The 20304-nt window shown below is 43.7% G+C and overlaps 1 protein-coding gene across 1 annotated transcript in view; it reads right to left on the bottom strand.

The window, feature by feature from the left end:
- The window catches only part of LOC115174982 (membrane-bound O-acyltransferase domain-containing protein 2), a 75777-nt gene that overhangs the window by 22759 nt on the left and 32714 nt on the right, over nucleotides 1–20304 (bottom strand). The window contains exon 2 of the mRNA XM_029734069.1: nucleotides 10285–10430. Within this exon, the coding sequence (XP_029589929.1) occupies nucleotides 10285–10430 (146 nt within the window). The remainder of the gene's footprint in view (nucleotides 1–10284; nucleotides 10431–20304) is intronic.

Below are 20304 nucleotides of genomic sequence, written 5' to 3'. Positions count from 1 at the left end.
ACCAGTACCAGATCAATGTGGAGCTATATACAGGGAGTACCAGATCAATGTGGAGCTATATACAGGGAGTACCAGATCAATGCGGAGCTATATACAGGGAGTACCAGATCAATGCGGAGCTATATACAGGGAGTACCAGATCAATGCGGAGCTATATACAGGGAGTACCAGATCAATGCGGAGCTATATACAGGGAGTACCAGATCAATGCGGAGCTATATACAGGGAGTACCAGATCAATGCGGAGCTATATACAGGGAGTACCAGATCAATGCGGAGCTATATACAGGGAGTACCAGATCAATGCGGAGCTATATACAGGGAGTACCAGATCAATGCGGAGCTATATACAGGGAGTACCAGATCAATGCGGAGCTATATACAGGGAGTACCAGATCAATGCGGAGCTATATACAGGGAGTACCAGATCAATGCGGAGCTATATACAGGGAGTACCAGATCAATGTGGAGCTATATACAGGGAGTACCAGATCAATGCGGAGCTATATACAGGGAGTACCAGATCAATGCGGAGCTATATACAGGGAGTACCAGATCAATGTGGAGCTATATACAGGGAGTACCAGATCAATGTGGAGCTATATACAGGGAGTACCAGATCAATGTGGAGCTATATACAGGGAGTACCAGATCAATGTGGAGCTATATACAGGGAGTACCAGATCAATGCGGAGCTATATACAGGGAGTACCAGATCAATGCGGAGCTATATACAGGGAGTACCAGATCAATGCGGAGCTATATACAGGGAGTACCAGATCAATGCGGAGCTATATACAGGGAGCACCAGATCAATGCGGAGCTATATACAGGGAGTACCAGATCAATGCGGAGCTATATACAGGGAGTACCAGATCAATGCGGAGCTATATACAGGGAGCACCAGATCAATGCGGAGCTATATACAGGGAGTACCAGATCAATGCGGAGCTATATACAGAGAGTACCAGATCAATGTGAAGCTATATACAGAGAGTACCAGTACAAGATCAATGTGCAGAGGTACGAGGTACTTGAGGTAGATATGTACATGAATTCCTCAATCTCTGTCAAATTGGTTGTTGATCATTGCTAGACAGCCATTTTCAAGCCTTGCCATAGATTTTCAAGATGATTTAAGTCAAAACTGTAACTAGGCCACTAAGGAACACTCAATGTCGTCTTGGTAAGCAACTCCTGTGTATATTTGTCCTTGTGTTTTAGGTTAGTCTTGCTGAAAGGTGAATTTGTCTCCCAGTGTCTGTTGGAAAGCAGACAGAACCAGATTTTCCTCTAGGATGTTGCCTGTGCTTCGCTCTATTCCATTTATTTTTATCCTGAAAAACTCCTGTCCTTGCTGATGACAAGCATACCCATAACATGATGCAGCCAGTAATATGCTTGAAAATATGAAGAGTGGTACTCAGTGATGTGTTGTGCTGGATTTGCCCCAAGCATAACACTTTGTATGCAGGACATAAAGATAATTTCTTTGCCAAATATTTAGCAGTTTAACTTTAGTTCATTATTGCAAACAGAATGCATGTTTTGAATACTTTTATTCTGTACAGGTTTCTTCTTTTCACTCTGTCAATTAGGTTAGTATTGTGGAGTAAGTACAATGTTGTTGATCCATCCTCAGTTTTCTATCACAGCCATTAAACTCTGCAATTGTTTTAAAGTCACCAGTCTGTCCACGATGGCGTAGCAGTCAGACGTCTTTGTCCTGTCGTGCCCCATGTATATATCTTTTACTATCTTTTTCTTCACATATCCTTTTTATATTTTTCTAAACCTCAACTTCAAAATACTCTCCTGCAACCCGCCTCATCCAATGTGGTGTGAATCTGCTTTTTTCTAAAGTATTTTTCTTTACTTCGGAACCGGAATCCCGAACAGAAGCTAGCAAGCTAACAAGCTACTAGCCAGCTAACCACTGCTAGCGGTCATCAGCTAACCTTTAGCTCGGAAAACTCTCGCCAATTTGCACAACGCGATTCAAACCAGAGCATACCGGAACTATTTTCTCTCCATATACCCGGATTCCTATCGCAAGCTCTGAACCTTTTCACCTGGAGATACGCATGCCTCTCCCTAATGTCAATATGCCTTGTCCACTGCTGTTCTGGTTAGTGATTATTGTCTTATTTCACTCTAGCCCTGCTCAATATGCCTTAGCCAAACCTTTAGTTCCACCTCCCACACATGCGGTGACATCAGCTAGTTTAAATGTTCCTATCGACAATATCTTTCTAATCATCACACAGTGCCTTTGGTTTACCTCCAATGTATTCACATCCTACCATACCTTTGTCTGTACATTATGCCTTGAATATAATCTATCGCGCCCAGAAACCTGCTCCTTGTACTCTCTGTTCCGAACGAACTAGACGACCAGTTCTTATAGCCTTTAGCCGTACCCTTATCCTACTCCTCCTCTGTTCCTCTGGTGATGTAGAGGTTAATCCCTGCAGTGCCTAGCTCCACTCCTATTCCCCAGGTGCTCTCATTTGTTGACTTTTGTAACCGTAAAAGCCTTGGTTTCATGCATGTTAACATTAGAAGCCTCCTCCCTAAGTTTGTTTTATTCACTGCTTTAGCACACTCTGCCAACTCGGATGTTCTAGCCGTGTCTGAATCCTGGCTTAGAAAGACCACCAAAAACCCTGAAATGTACATCCCTAACTATAACATTTTCCGACAAGATAGAACTGCCAAAGGGGGCGGAGTTGCAATCTACTGCAAAGATAGCCTGCAGAGTTCTGTCTTACTATCCAGGTCTGTACCCAAACAATTATTACTTCTACTTTTAAAAATCCACCTTTCCAGAAAGAAGTCTCTCACCGTTGCCGCTTGCTATAGAACACCCTCTGCCCCCAGCTGTGCCCTGGACACTATATGTGAATTGATTGCCCCCCATCTATCTTCAGAGGTTGTGCTGCTAGGTGACCTAAACTGGGACATGCTTAACACCCCAGCCACCCTGCAATCTAAGCTTGATACCCTCAACCTCACACAAATTATCAATGAACCTGCCGGGTACAACCCCAAATCCGTAAAAACGGGCACCCTCATAGATATCATCCAAACCAACTTGCCCTCCAAATACACCTCTGCTGTTTTCAACCAAGATCTCAGCGATCACTGCCTCATTGCCTGCATCCGTAATGGGTCTGCGGTCAAATGAACACCCCTCAGCACTGTCAAACGCTCTCTAAAACACTTCAGCGAGCAGGCCTTTCTAATCAACCTGGCCCGGGTATCGTGGAAGGATATTGAACTCATCCCATCAGTAGAGGATGCCTGGATATTCTTTAAAAGTGCCTTCCTTACCATCTTAAATAAGCATGCCCCATTCAATTTTTTTAGATATAGCCCTTGGTTCACTCCAGACCTGACTGCCCTTGACCAGCACAAAAACATCCTGTGGTGTACTGCATTAGCATCGAATAGCCCCCATGATATGCAACATTTCAGGAAAGTTAGGAACCAATATACACAGGCAGTTAGGAAAGCTAAGGCTAGCTTTTTCAAACAAAAATGTGCATCCTGTAGTACAAACTCAAAAAGGTTCTGGGACACTGTAAAGTCCATGGAGAATAAGAGCACCTCCTCCCAGCTGCCCACTGCACTGAGGCTAGGAAACACTGTCACCACCGATAAATCCACTATAATTGAGAATTTCAATAAGCATTTTTCAACGGCTGGCCATGCTTTCCACCTGGCTACCCCTACCCCGGTCAACTGCCCTGCACCCCCCACAGTAACTCGCCCAAGCCTCCCCCATTTCTCCTTCACCCAAATCCAGATAGCTGATGTTCTGAAAGCGCTGCAAAATCTGGACACCCAATCTGGACCCTCTCTTTCTAAAATTATCTGCCAAAATTGTTGCAACCCCTATTACTAGCCTGTTCAACCTCTCTTTAGTATCGTCTGAGATTCCCGTAGATTGGAAAGCTGCCGCAGTCATCCCCCTCTTCAAAGGGGGACACACACTAGACCCAAACTGCTACAGACCTATATATATCCTACCCTGCCTTTCTAAGGTCTTCGAAAGCCAAGTTAACAAACAGATTACCGACCATTTCGAATCCCACCATACCTTCTCCGCTATGCAATCTGGTTTCAGAGCTGGTCATGGGTGCACCTCAGCCACGCTCGGTCCTAAATGATATCATAACCGCCATCGTTAAGAGACATTACTGTGCAGCCATATTCATCGACCTGGCCAAGGCATCGACTCTGTCAATCACCACATTCTTATCGGCAGACTCAACAGCCTTGGTTTCTCAAATGACTGCCTTGCCTGGTTCACCAACTACTTCTCTGATAGAGTTTAGTGTGTCAAATCGGAGGACCTGTTGTCCGGACCTCTGGCAGTCTCTATGGGTGTACCACAGGGTTCAATTCTCGGGCCGACTCTTCTCTGTATACATCAATGATGTCGCTCTTGCTGCTGATGATGATTCTCTGATCCACCTCTACACAGACGACACAATTCTGTATACTTCTGGCCCTTCTTTGGACAGTGTGTTAACTAACCTCCAGACGAGCTTCAATACCATACAACTCTCCTTCCGTGGCCTCCAACTGCTCTTAAATGCAAGTAAAACTAAATGCATGCTCTTCAACCGATCGCTGGCCGCACCCGCCCGCCCGCCTAGCATCACTACTCTGGACGGTTCTGACTTAGAATATGTGGACAACTACAAATACCTGGGTGTCTGACTAGACTGTAAACTCTCCTTCCAGACTCACATTAAGCATGTCCAATCCAAAATTAAATGTACAATCGGCTTCCTATTTCGCAACAAAGCATCCTTCACTCATGCTGCTAAACATTCCCTCGTAAAACTGACCATCCTACCAATCCTCGACTGCGGCGATGTCACCTACAAAATAGCCTTCAACACTCTACTCAGCAAACTGGATGTAGTCTATCACAGTGCCATCTGTTTTGTCACCAATGCCCCATATACTACCCACCACTGCGACCTGTATGCTCTCGTTGGCTGGCCCTCGCTTCATACTCGTCGCCAAACCCACTGGCTCCAGGTCATCTACAAGACTTTGCTAGGTAAAGCCCCGCCTTATTTCAGCTCACTGGTCACCATCGCAGCACCCACCCGAAGCACGCGCTCCAGCAGGTATATCTCACTGGTCACCCACAAAGCCAATTCTTCCTTTGGCCGCCTTTCTTTCCAGTTCTCTGCTGCCAATGACTGGAACGCACTGCAAAAATTCATGAAGCTGGAGACTCATATCTCCCTCACTAGCTTTAAGCACCAGCTGTCAGAACAGCTCACAGATCACTGCACCTGTACATAGCTCATCTGTAAATAGCCCGTCCAACTACCTCATCCCCATACGGTATTTATTTATTTATCTTGCTCCTTTGCACCCCAGGGTCTCTACTTGCACATTCATCTTCTGCACATCTATCACTCCAGTGTTTAATTGGTATATTGTAATTACTTTGCCACCATGGCCTATTTATTGCCTTACCTCCCTTATCTTACCTCATTTGCACACACTGTATATAGACTTTTTCTACTGTATTATTGACTGTATGTTTGTTTATTCCATGTGTAACTCTGTGTTGTTGTATGTGTCGAACTGCTTTGCTTAATCTTGGCCAGGTCGCAGTTGTAAATTAGAACTTGTTCTCAACTAGCCTACCTGGTTAAATAAAGGTGAAATAAATAAATAAAAAATAAAACCATTGGCCTTATGGTGAAATCCCTGTCTTCCTTCCTCTCCGGCAACTGCGTTGTGAAGGACGCCTGTATCTTTGTAGTGATTAATAAATAATAACTTCACCATTCAATGTCTGCTTTAAAAAATATATATATACCCATCTACCAATAGGTGCCCTTCTTTGCGAGACATTGGAAAACCTCCCTGGTCTTTGTGGTTGAATCTGTTTGTGGTTGAACCATTCAAAAATGATGTGAAACACTATTATTGCACAAAGAGATAATCCATGCAACGTATTATGGAACTTGTTAAGCACATTTTTACTGCTGAATTTATTTAGGCTTGCCATAACACAAAGGTCGAATACTTATTGACTGAATATATTTCAGCTTTTCATTTTTAATATAATTTGTAAACATTTCTAAAAACATTATTCCACTCATTAAGGGAATTGTGTGTAGGCCAGTGACACAAAATCTCAATTTAATCAATTTAAAATTCAGGCTGTAACACAATAAAATGTGGAAAAAGTCAAGTTAGTGCGAATACTTTCTGAAGGCGCTGTATAGTCTAGTGAGTGTGCATAGGGTCAGTGCAGATAGTTTGGGTAACCACTGGCTATTTAGCAGTCTTATGGCTTGGGGGTAGAGCTGTCTCTGAGCTTGTCGGTCCGAGAGCCAATGCTCCGGTACCGTTTTCAGAAGGTATAGAGTGAACAGTCTATGGCTTGGGTGGCTGGAGTATTTGACAAATTTTCAGGCCTTCCTCTGGCACCACTTGATATACAGGTCCTGAATGGCAGGGAACTCGGCCCCTGTAGCACTTTGTGTTCCTAAGCGGTGCATTTGCCATACCAAGTCATGATGCAGCCAGTCAAGAAGCTCTCTATGGTGCAGCTATATACGTTTTTGAGAATACGAGGGCCCATACCAAAACTTTTCAGCTTCCTGTGGGGGAAAAGGCGCTGGCATGTCTTCTTCACAACTGTGTGGGTGTGTGTGGACGATGTTAAGTCCTTAGTGATATGATGTGGACGCCAACAAACTTGAAGCTCTCAACCAGCTCCACTACAGCCCCGTGGAGTTGGTCAAGAGCTTTCTCCTATAGTTAACAATCCGTTACACTGTTGTTGAGGGAGAGGTTGTTGTCCTGGCACCACAATGCTAAGTCTCTGACCTCCTCCCTGTAGGCTATCTCATCGCCGTCAGTGATCAGGCCTATCACCGTCGTATCGTCAGAAAACTTGATGATGGTGTTGGAGTCATGCGTATCCACGCAGTCATGGGTGAAAAGTGAGCACACACCCCTGAGGGGCCCCCGTGTTGAGGGTCAGCGCAGCGGAAGTGTTGTTGCCTACCCTCACCACCTTGGGACGGCTCATCAGGAAGTCCAGGATCCAATTGCAGAGGGAGGTGTTCAGTCCCAGGGCCCTGAGCTTAATGACGAGCTTGGAGGGGACTATGGTGTTGAACGCTGAGCTGTAGTCTATGAATAGCATTCTCACATAGTTATTTCCCCTCTTGTCCAGGTGGGAGAGGGCAGTCTGAAGTGCAATTGAGATTGCGTCATCTGTGGATCTGTTGGGTCGACATGTGAATTGGAGTGGCTCTAGGGTGTCTGGGATTATGGTGTTGATATGTGTCATAACCAGTCTTTCAAAGCACTTCATAATTACAGTTGTGAGTGCTACAGGGCGATAGTCATTTAGGCAGGTTTCCTTGGAGCTCTTGGGAACTCGGACAATGGTGGTCAGCTTGAAACATGTTGGGATTACAGACTGGGACAAGGAGAGATTGAAAATATCTGAAGATACTTGCCAGCTGGTCTGCACATGCTTTGAGAATGCACCCTGGTATTCCGTTTGGCCATGCGTCCTTGTTAACCTATTTAAAAATGTTGCTCACGTCGGCCATGGAGAGCGAGATCACACAGTCATCCGGAAAAACAGGGGCTTTCGCGCAAGACACTGTTGTATTCCTCGAATCGATCATAAAAGGCATTCCGCACGTTTGGGATTTCTTTATCACTGGGCAACTCACAGCTGGATTTCCCTTTGTAATCCGTTATCATCTGCAAGCTCTGCCACATAATAGGATTCCATCTTCCTCCTATATTGTCTTTCTGCATGTTTGATGTATCGTCATAGGGCGTAGAGAGCTTTCTTATATGTGTCCATGTCCATGGCTCGTTCATTGTAAGCGATAGCACTAGCCCAGCACGGATATTGCCTGTAATTCATGGTTTTTGGTTTGGATACATTCGTATAGTCACTATGGGGATGACATCGTCTATGCAATTATTGATGAATCCCGTGACTGTTGTGGTAAACTCCTCGACGTTATCAGATGAATCCCGGAACATATCCCAGTCTGTACTAACAAAACAGTCTTGTAGCCTCGCGTCTGCTTCATCCGACCACTTCCTTATTGAGAGCATTACTGGTCCTTCATGTTTGAGCTTTTGTTTGAAAGCGGAAGCAGGAGAATGGAGTGGTTGTCAGACTTGCAGAAGGACCTAGAGTTTTAGTGCTCCTAGTAGCGCGTGTTGATAGAAGCCAGATAGGAGTTAAAGTATCTCAGTCATATCCATCCATAGTCCTATTCAATCATATCCATCCACAGTACTATTCATCCACAGTCCTATTCAGTCATATCCATCCATAGTCCTATTCAATCATATCCATCCACAGTACTACTCATCCCCAGTCCTATTCAGTCATATCCATCCACAGTCCTATTCAGTCATATCCATCCACAGTCCTATTCAGTCATATCCATCCACAGTCCTATTCAGTCATATCCATCCACAGTCCTATTCAGTCCAATGTCAGCACGCAAAGCAACAACAATATCCCCCTGTAGGCTAACCTGATAGCATCAGATGTGAACGAACACAACATAACCATCTGCTTGTAGCTCCACAACAAACTCCTGTCTAAGGTTTCACACAACAAATCTCCCAAACAACCCCTGCTTACAGAAATGACAGTGGTCAGTTTATGGAGCAGCGGAGCAGAGTGTGTCAAATGGGGGTATTGTTTTCCCCTCTAATCGACCTGTTTGGCCATCACAGCTTACAGTGCCTTCAGAAAGTTTTCAGATACCTTAACTTTTCCCACATTTTGTTATGTTACAGCCTTATTCTAAAACGGATTAAATTGTTTTTTCCCTCATCAATCTACACAACACCCCATAATGACAAAGCAAAAAAATAGGTTTAGAAATGTTCGCCAATTCATAAATATATATATTTTTTCAAATCATTTAACTTTGGCAGCGATTACAGTATCGAGTCTTCTTGGGTATGACGCTACAAGCTTGGCACACCTGTATTTGGGGAGTTTCTCCCATTCTTCTCTGCAGATCCTCTCAAGCTCTGTCAGGTTGGATGGGGAGTGTCGCTGGACAGCTATTTTCAGGTCTCTCCAGAGATGTTCGCTCGGGATCAAGTCCAGGCTCTGGCTGGGCCACTGAAGGACATTGAGACTTGTCCCGAAGCCACTCCTGCGTTGTCTTGGCTGTGTGCTTAGGGTCGTTGTCCTGTTGGAAGGTGAACCTTCAACCCAGTCTGAGGTCCTGAGTGCTCTGGAGCAGGTTTTCATCAAGGATCTCTCTGTACTTTTCTCTGTTCATCTTTCCTGTCGATCCTGACTAGTCTCCCAGTCCCTGCCGCTAAAAAACATCCCCACACCACGCTTCATCGTAGGGATGGTGCCAGGTTTCCTCCAGACGGACGCTTGGTATTCAGGCTAAAGAGTTTCATCTTGGTTTCATCAGACCAGAGAATCTTGTTTCCTATGGTCAGAGTCTAAGTGCCTTTTGGCAAACTGTTATGTAATTTTTACTGAGGAGTGGCTTCTGCCTGGCCACTCTACCATAAAGGCCTGATTGGTGAGTTGCTGCAGAGATAGTTGTCTTTCTAGAAGGTTCTCCCATCTCGACCAAGGAACTCTAGAGCTCTGTCAGAGTGACCATCGGGTTCTTGGTCAGAGTGACCATCGGGTTCTTGGTGACCAAAGGCCTTTCCCCCCGATTTGTTCAGTTTGGACGGGCGACCAGCTCTAGGAAGAGTCTTGGTACTTCCAAACTTCTTCCATTTAAGAATGATGGAGGCCACTGTGTTCTTAGGGACCTTCAATGCTACAGACATTTGTTTTGTACCCTTCCCCAGATCTGTGCCTCAACACAACCCTGTCTTGGAGCGCTATGGACAAATCCTTTTACCTCATTGCTTGGTTTTTGCTCTGACATCCACTGTCAACTGTGGGAACTTGTATAGACAGATGTGTGCCTTTCCAAATCATGTCCAATCAATAGGTAAAAATGCCATAAGTTTCATTTAATTTAGACAGAGCTTTTTCATTGTTAAAGGTGCTAAACATAGGATGTTTTAGAATAAATAAATAAATCCTATGTGTAGCACCTTTAAAATAGCCCTACAACACTCACTCAAGTAATCAAATACTAACGTCAGTTCGGATATGCGGATATTCGATTAACCGTCCCCATCCCTAGTCTGTGTGTGTGTATATATGTGTGTGTGTGTGTGTGTGTGTGTGTGTGTGTGTGTGTGTGTAGCGAGACTCACCAGCCGAAGCAGAAGAGAGCAAAGTAGAGTCCCAGTAGCGTGGCCACCACATGTCTGACGAAGGGACTGGTCTTACTGGGGTGGAGATACAGACGGAACCAGAAGGCTGTCAACAGGGCAAACAACTGGCACACCACAAAGTTGACCTGGAGCAGAGTAAAGAGAGGGGACGGTGGACGGGGAGGGAAAGAGAAATGAGGGGAGAGGGAGAGGGAGAGAGAGAGAGAGAGAGAGAGAGAGAGTGGAGAGAGCAAGAGAATGGAAGGAAAGGATTTAAGGAGCGAAAGATGTACATATTGTTATTTTGTTGTGGATGGCGTGTTCATTTTCAGGACCATAATGTAGTTGTGGGCGAGAGATGAGGCCCACTGATCTTTAGCTGTGAATTTGGGATTCATTTAAAGTCCCTTTAAAGATGATGAGATCAGAAATCCAATGTTAACAGAGTGTGGGTTCGATTAGACGTGCAGTAACTGACTGTGAAGATAACACATTCACGGAGATGTCTGAACAATGAGGAGCAGCACTACCTAGGTCAAAATGACAGCTTCATCATCTAAAATAGAAGAACCTTCTGCTGTTTACGTCACATGACAGCTAAAATAATCGTGCCATGCAACCACACACATACAGTGCCTTCAGAAAGCCATAAGACCGCTAAATGGTCACTTAATGGTTACCCAAACTATCTGCACTGACCCTATGCACACTCACTAGACTATACAGCGCCTTCAGAAAGTATTCACACCACTTTCTTTTTTCCACATTTTATTGTGTTAGTCTGAATTTTAATTTGACTCAATTGAGATTTTTTTGGTCACTGGCCTACACACAATACACCATAATTTCAAAGTGGAATTAAGTTTAGAATTTTTTACTAATTCATAAAAAATTGAAAGCTGAAATGTCTTGAGCCAATAACTTTTCAACGTCTTTGTTGCGGAAAGACTAAATAAAGTTCAGGAGTAAAAATGTAATTAACAAATCACATAATACGTTGCATGGACTCACTCTGTGTGCAATAATAGTGTTCAACATGATTTTTTTAATGACAACCTCATCTCTGTACCCTACACATACAGATAATTGTAAGTTCCCTCAGTCGAGCAGTGAATTTCAAACACAGATTCAACCAAAGACCAGGGAGGTTTTCCATGTCCTCGCAAAGAAGGGCACCAATTGGTATATGGGTTAAAAAAAAAGCAGTCATTGAATTTCCTTTGAGCATGGTGAAGTTATTAATGACACTTTGGATGGTGTATCAATACACCCAGTCACTACAAAGATACAGGCGTCCTTCCTAACTCAGTTGCCGGAGAGGAAGGAAATCAGGGATTTCACCATGAGGCCAATGGTGACTTTAAAACAATTCCAGAGTTAAATGGCTGTCGTAGGAGAAAACGAAGGATTTTGTTTTGTATTAATACTTTCTGAAGGCACTGTAGACTAATGTGCCAATCCAAAGGCAGCTGCCTGCTGCATACCTGCCTCCAGAGGCACCTACCTTTGTAGGTAGTACTTTTCCCAGTAGGTAACCGACATTTGCGACGGGATTTGAAGGCAACCTTTTAAGGTACCTTGGGATTGAGAAACGCAAATTTTGACATTCTGCCTTGAAATGCTGCTTTTTTCCTTGTCAATTGGGACACAGCCATAGCCTGGTTAAACAGACTGAATGACGTTACTCTTGGTCAGCGCAGCTTTCAGTCTGGTTTAACCAGGCTCCTACACACACGCTAAGGATACTGGGTAAAGATGTAGGACTAAACAACAGAAAGCAGGTTGAGATGTAACTCCCATGCTGCATCCCAAATGGAACACTAATCCTTATATAGTGCACTACTTTTAACCAGAGCCCATGGGGCTTTGACCACAACATATATGGCTCTGGTCAAAAGCAGTGCACTATTAAATTAAATAGGGTGCCATTTGAGACACACCCAAAGCAGGGGCCCGGGCGGCAACACCTGGCTACCCTGGATGCCCTGTAACCCAGATAAAACCGGCGTTTCGTTAGCTATTGTGTCAAAACGCCATGGCTAATCAAGAGCCCAGTGGAGCCACAGTAACACACCACGTGAGTCTGGACTGGACAGAGCGAAGGGACCACACACACACACAATAACCAAAGCAGAGTCCTGAGGCCAGTGTGAGCTGAATACCGATGAGCTGGCAGGGATACAAGAGGGGACACCCGTGCTCTCCCTCACTCTCTCTCCCTCTCAGGATCAAAGGTCACCAGACTGGGAGGTGGTCCAGCTCGGAGTCAGACAGTCCGTCCCCTCTGATCCAACTCATCATCGCCCCACTGAAAGCCAATCCCCCTCATCTGATCTGCAGCTCTGCTACCATGTAATGAACGGCACATAGACAGAGGGGTGTCCCAAATGACACTATATCCCTATATAGCGCACTCCTTTTGACCAGAGCCCATAGGGATTAGGGTGCAATTTGGGACGCAGTGGGAGAGGCTAGCACTGGCCCTGGTTTAAGGACAGAACATCCATCTGTCAAACTGCTCTTTTAGGAAATTGTAGAAGCTAGGCATTATGGGGGATTCTTGGCAGCATGTAGTGATTGCAACGCCCCTATGCCCCGGGTGATTCAATCTGCTGCCTAGCGAAGACTAGGAGAGGCTGTGGCATCCATCTGAACTCTAGCATTTACCAAATAAGGTCTGTGCCAAACCAAAGATACTAGTACTCGGATTCTAGGACTTAACACACAGTACAGGCTGTCAAATATACATAAAATGCATACATGAATATCACAGGATCAGAGCTCGAGTCATGCTTTCCTTAGTTCACATTCTCACCATTCTACCAGGAGTGGGGACAGAAGCACAAAAACAAGCTGTCATCACAAACGGCACATTGTCCCTTCCGTCTTTCAGTCCATTTTTGACTTCCAATTGTCTGCTTCGGTCTCTGCTCTGGTCTACTCTGGACTCTATGTGCCTCATACTCTGTCCATCTGTATCTCTGTTGATTCTCTCTTCTCTGTCTTGGGGCTTTCTGTGATGTGTGGGTGCGGCCGGTTGAAGCACCACCACAGTGCGTAATATTTTACCGCGAACACTGCAGCAGAAGCAAACTCCTTCCTCCGCTACTCTTTTGTTTGAGTGAGGCTACAATACGTCGAGTTTCCCGGGGAAGATGTGAAGCCAGCTGTAGCAAAATTGTGTTTATCAGTTGGTTATTAAAGAAGGTAAAACAATGTTGTGTATGTTAACTACGGCATAAATGTGTTCACGAGTCTCTTATTAAATGTGTATGTTTACTGCTTTTTACTAAATCATGAATGGCTACAAATATTGAATACACATTCGTTCATATGGCCAGAAAATTGTATATGCAGTACATTCAGAAGATATTCAGACCCCTTGACTTTTTCCACATTTTGTTACATTACAGCCTTATTCTAAAATGTACTTTATAGTTTTTTCCCCCTCATCAATCTACACACAACACCCCATAATGACAAAGCAAAATTGAAATGTACATAACTATTCATACCCTTTACTCAGTACCTTTGGCAGCGATGACAGCATCGAGTCTTCTTGGGTAGGACGCTACAAGCTTGGCACACCTGTATTTGGGGAGTTTCTCCCATTCTACTCTGCAGATCCTCTCAAGCTCTGTCAGGTTGGATGGGGAGCGTCGCTGCACAGCTATTTTCAGGTCTCTCCGGAGATGTTCGATCGGGATCAAGTCCAGGCTCTGGCTGGGCCACTGAAGGACATTCAGAGACTTGTCCCAAAGCCACTCCTGCATTGTCTTGGCTGTGTGCCAGGGGTCGTTGTCCAGTTGGAAGGTGAACCTTCGCCCCAGTCTGAGGTCCTGAGCGCTCTGGAGCAGGTTTTCATCAAGGATCTCTCTGTACTTTGCTCCGTTCATCTTTCCCTCGATCCTGACTAGTCTCCCAGTCCCTGCCGCTGAAAAACATCCCCACACCACGCTTCATCGTAGGGATGGTGCCAGGTTTCCTCCAGACGTGACACTTGGCATTCAGGCCAAAGGGTTCAATCTTGGTTTCATCAGACTAGAGAATCTTGTTTCTCATGGTCTGAGTCCTTTAGGTGCTTTTTGGCAAATTCCAAGTGGACTGCCTTGCCTTTTACTAAGGATTTGCTTCCGTCTGGCCACTCTACTATAAAGGTCTGATTGGAGGAGTGCTGCAGAGATGGTTGTCCTTCTGGAATGTTCTCCCATCTCCACAGAGGAACTCTGGAGCTCTGTCAGAGTGACGATCAGATTCTTGGTCACCGTCCTGACCAAGACCCTTCTCCCCCGATGGCTCAGTTTGGCCGGGCGGCCAGCTCTAGGAAGAGACTTGGTGGCTCCAAACTTCTTCCATTTAAGAATGATGGAGGCCACTGTGTTCTTGGGGACCTTCAATGCTGCAGAAATCTTTTGGTACCCTTTCCCAGATCTGTGCCTCGACACAATCCTGTCTCGGAGCTCTACGGACAATTCCTTCGACCTCATGGCTTGGCTTTTGCTCTGACATGCACTGTCAACCGTGGGAGCTTATATAGACAGGTGTGTGCCTTTCCAAATCATGTCCAATCAATTGAATTTACCACAGGTTGACTCCAATCAAATTGAAGAAACATCTCAAGGGTGATCAATGGAAACAAGATGCACCTGAGCTCAATTTCAAGTCTCATAGCAAAGGGTCTGAATACTTAGGTAAATAAGGTATTACTGTTTTTATTTTTAATACATTTGCAAATACATAAATAAAAAAGGTTTTTCCTTTGTCATTATGAGGTATTATGTGCAGATTGATGAAGAACATTTTTTATTTACTCAATTTTAGAATAAGGATTTAATGTAACAAAATGTAGAAAATGGAAGGGGTCTGAATACCTATATAAAACACAACAATTTTATTGAGTTATATAAAGAAATCAGTCAATTGAAATAAATTCATTAGGCCCTAATCTATGGATTTTATTTGACTGGGCAGGGGCGCAGCTATGGGTGGGTATGGGAGGGCATAGGCACACCCACCTACTGGAGAGCGAGGCCCAGCCAATCAGAATGAGTCAGCATGTCAATTGCACGCTACCTCAAAACTTGTGGCATTGTGTTATGTGACAAAACTTCACATTTTAGAGTGGCCTTTTATTGACCACAGCACAAGGCACCTCTGTAATGATCATGCTGTTTAATCAGCTTCTTGATATGCCACACTTGTCAGTGGATTGATTATCTTGGCAAAGGAGAAATTCTCACTAACAGGGATGTAAACAAATTTGAACACAACATTTGAGGGAAATAAGATTTTTGTTTACATGGAACATTTCTGGGATACTTTATTTCAGCTCATGAAACAAACACTTTACATGTTGCATTTATATTTTTGTTCAATATATAGTCTAAATGTTATGGCCTAAAATAAATGGTGTTCATATGGGCAGAATATTGTATATTAATATTTGTTATGGTTATATAAAGGCTGAAGGCTAAAAACAGACTATACTATGTATTTGTTTTAAATAATGTATTTTTGTTTTATCTAGGTTCTACACCATCCATTAACACCAACCATTCACTATAAAACATTTTGTTATTAACGTAAAAGCTTTGCAAAATACAAACAATTATGGGGCAAAAATAAGCAGGCCTAAAACATTTACTTCAAATAACCAAAGAATACAGAAATGATAAGAGTACTATAAAAATAAGCTAATGAACAAATGTCCTGGAAGGTGCTTAGCATTCTGGTCTCATAAGGATTTGAGTTATTGAAAGGGTGGAAATTGTGTCACAAGAAGTCTCCAAGTAGGATAGGTGCAAATTTTTCTCAGATGGATTTTGTAGTATTCACAACAGTGGAGGCTGCTGAGGGGAGAACGGCTCATAATAATGTCCGGAAACGGAGCAAATGGAATGGCATCAAACACCTGGAAACCATATGTTGATGTATTTGATACCATTCCACGGATTCTGCTCCAGTCATTACCACAAGCCTGTTCTCCCCAATTAAAGTGCCACCAACCTCCTTTGATTCACCACTGCAACATAAAAGTGTAGGCAACGCTCTTCAGATAAAACTCCAGCCATTTAGTCATGGTGTACTTCTGAACCAGCGACCTCAGGTCCACGGGTCTTTGCAATGGTGGTGGAACGCCAGTAAGGTGCTGCTCCATTCTCGTCACCTCTTTGCCTCAATGAACTTCCAAAATGGTGCAGCGTGTAGCGCCAAGATTAGCCGAAAATGTTTGATGCCAGCCCTCCACTCCGTTGTTGGTCTTCGCCAAGTCTTGCAGGACAGCATCCTAACAGTTCCATTATTCTGAAAATTTGATTAGTAACCATGTTATTGGCGTTGGGCATGCTGTCATCAATAATATGAATAAGAATAATAAAGCCATTATTATTTTAAACAAGACATACCTATGGGAAACATTGGCTTTCTTCCAATGTGTCTGACATTCTCCCCAACCCATGTTGTCTGAAAGTACGCCAGGAGCTTCTCCAGTTTATGTTCTGGGCGCTGAAAGAACCAGGTATTCAGCAAGTCGTGGAAGCATTCGACATCAGCCGGTGGGACAAATGCGAGCGCCTCAGTGTCATCGCCAGCCAGGGTTGGGTGTCACCAATATTATAGTCTTGTGAATATCTCATGCATATTTTTTGGGGGGGGGAATGCAAACAATGGGAGCGATGGGAGGTGAAAATGATTTGAATGTGAGAGTGTTCAGCCAGGTCAGGGCAGCGTTTTACAACATTACAATGTCTGCCTTTCCCCCTCCATTTCAAATCTAATACAGTATGTCCATAAAATATAGGAAATCTCTTGTGATTATCTTGTGAATCTCACATGTATCTTTTTTGAATGAAAATGGGAAAGAAGGACATATAATGATTTCAAAACAATGAGACTAAATGAAACGACATAGGTCAAATGGACATGGTGTTTTCCTGTATTAAATGGACATACCGTATTAGACTTCAAATGTAGGGGGAAAGGCAGACATTTTATATAAACATCGGATTTCTGTGGTCCAAATTTCCTAATAATTTTTGTTTTCAGTTGGTAGGCCCACCCATGCGTCTCTCCTCACTCGGAAAGCCTGCTCACTGAGGTCAATACCAAAGCAGATAATTGTGATTTGATTGAATTGATGTGAATAATGATAATGATGGTGAGAGGATCATTTGAACACATTTACTTTAGGCCATATAAAGAAAAGCTATGCATGATTTAATGAAAAGGAGCTAACAGAAAAAATTATTTCACATTCTTTAATAAAATACTCAAACAGAAACAGGCAAAAAACAGCTTGCTTCACAGGTTCCCCGCCAAATAGGCCTACAAGGAAACTCGATGTATCTCCACAATGTTGAGTGCGCAAGGGGGTCTGTGCACTGCGTAGTACCTTCCAGAAAAAGTTTTGCGAGACAAAAAGGCACGTAAGCGAGGCCGGTCGTGCCTCTCTGACCAGGCTGGGGAGATAAGCATCCAACAGTCTGCATAGAGACTTCTGGTCTCTGGACCATGTCACCGGCTGCCACAAAGACCCTCACTCAAACCTAATCACAGTGATTCACTGTGTCCTATTCTCTACATAGGGCTCTGGTCAAAAGTAGTGCACTATATGAAATATGGTGCCATTTAGGACGTACCTACTATGTTATACTTCTATATGGAGATGGGAAAAAGAGGTCACGTAGCGTTTACTTAACAGGAAGCTGACACACACTGCATTACACAAATGACACCCTATTGCCTATACAGCTTTGACCTAGTAATACCAGGATATAGGGGGTCGGGTACCATAAGGGCCACGGCTTGAAAAGCTAAAGCTCTAACCTCCTTCAGATCCATCCAAAAATCATCCTGCCGTTATCACCAAGCAACAGCTCCAGTAAAATGCTACTAGAATGTGAAACCACTTGGTCACATTCTAGTACCACACACATCCTGCATTTATTTACTAAATCTATTTTATCACATACAAATGCTACAAAAAAAACCAACAGCAAACCATTGAATAAAATAGACACCAAAAAAGTCAATCATTGAAGCAAAACATTTACAGTACACTATTACCCTCAAAAGGTTCCTGTGGTACCTCATGCATAAACAAACTACCTTTTAGCTTATTCAGGCCTACTGTATATGTGCATCCCTACAGGCTTGATTTAATGACTGTGTTTTGTTTCTATGTAAACAGTGGGCTGCCTGGCTCCAAGCGACTACTGGGTGTGGAGTTTGCCTGAGGCATCTGTCCCGACAACTAAAAATGAGAGCAAGACAGCTATTTATAACTAGCATAGGCTTACGTTGCAAATGGCACCCTAATTCCCCATGTAGTGCACTACTTTTGGCCAGGGCTCTGGTCAAAAGCAGTGCACTACAAAGGGAATAGGGTGCAATTTGAGACGCAGGCATAGAAAGTAGCAGCACTTTTACTGGCTGACGTCGTCCATTAGGCTGATTAATTCCAGAGGAAACGTCAGTGAGTGATGTTTAAGTGACGCTATAAACCCAACCTCCTTCTGATTCCACTGAGTGTGTTTCATACACACACATGCGAGCGCACACACGCGAGCGCACACACACACGCACACACACACACGCCATCAGTGCCCAAGCTCAAACTCCTCCTTTGTCTTTCCGATTCCACTGAGAGAGAGAAAATGAGGGTCACAAAGCCCCATGCATAATCCATGCAGACCACAGACAGAATACACTTAACAAGTCCCAGTATACTCTTCCACTAGAGCCTGGTCCTGCCTGTCAAATATATGGATGACCTCAATGTCTTCTTCATGGGATTTCTATCTGATCTCTCCTTCCACATACTCCAGCATCAAAATGGCTGTAGTTAGGAAGACGGTCATACTATATATGTGCATAACACACACTGCAGGTCACATTCTAATATTTATTTTAAATCGGATGAGAGATACAATTGAAGTCGTAAGTTTACATACACTTAGGTTGGAGTCATTAAAACTCATTTTTTCAACCACTCCACAGATTTCTTGCTAACAAACTATAGTTTCAGAAAGTCGGTTAGGACATCTCCTTTGTGCATGACATAAGTCATTTTTCCAACAATTGTTTACAGACAGATTATTTCACTTAAAATTTAGTGTATCACAATTCCAGTGGGTCAAAAGTTTACATACACTAAGTTGACTGTGCCTTTAAACAGCTTGGAAAATTCCAGAAAATGTCATGGCTTTAGAAGCTTCTGACAGGCTAATTGATATAATTTGAGTCAATTGGAGGTGTACCTGTGGACGTATTTCAAGGCCCACCTTCAAACTCAGTGCCTCTTTGCTTGACATCATGGGAAAATCAAAAGAAATCAGCCAAGACTTCAGAAAAATAATTGTAGACCTCCACAAGTCTGGTTCATCCCTGGGAGCAATTTCCAAATGCCTGAAGGTACCACGTTCATCTGTACAAACAATAGTGCTTTGCTGCAGGAGGGACTGGTGCACTTCACAAAATAGATGGCATCATGAAGAGGGAACATTATGTGGATATATTGAAGCAACATCTCAAGACAGTCAAGAAGTTAAAGCTTGGTCGCAAATGGGTCTTCCAAATGGACAATGACCCCAAGCAAACTTCCGAAGTTGTGGCAAATGGCTTAAGGACAACAAAGTCAAGGTATTGGAGTGGCCATCACAAAGCCCTGACCTCAATCCTATAGAACATTTGTGGGTAGAACTGAAAAAGCGTGTGGCCTACAAACCTGACTCAGTTACACCAGCTCTGTCAGGAGGAATGGGCCAAAATTCACCCAACTTATTGTGGGAAGCTTGTGGAAGGCTACCCGAAACGTTTGACCCAAGTTATACAATTTAAAAGGCAATGCTACCAAATACTAATTGAGTGTATGTAAACTTCTGACCCACTGGGAATGTGATGAAAGAAATAAAAGCTGAAATAAATAATTCTCTCTACTATTATTCTGACATTTCACATTCTTAAAAGAAAGTGGTGAGCCTTACTGACCTAAGACAGGGAATTTTTACTAGGATTAAATGT

Source organism: Salmo trutta, chromosome 35 (genome assembly GCF_901001165.1).
Source record: "Salmo trutta chromosome 35, fSalTru1.1, whole genome shotgun sequence".
Taxonomy (NCBI): Eukaryota; Metazoa; Chordata; class Actinopteri; order Salmoniformes; family Salmonidae; genus Salmo; species Salmo trutta.
This window is presented reverse-complemented; position numbering and strand designations above follow the sequence as displayed.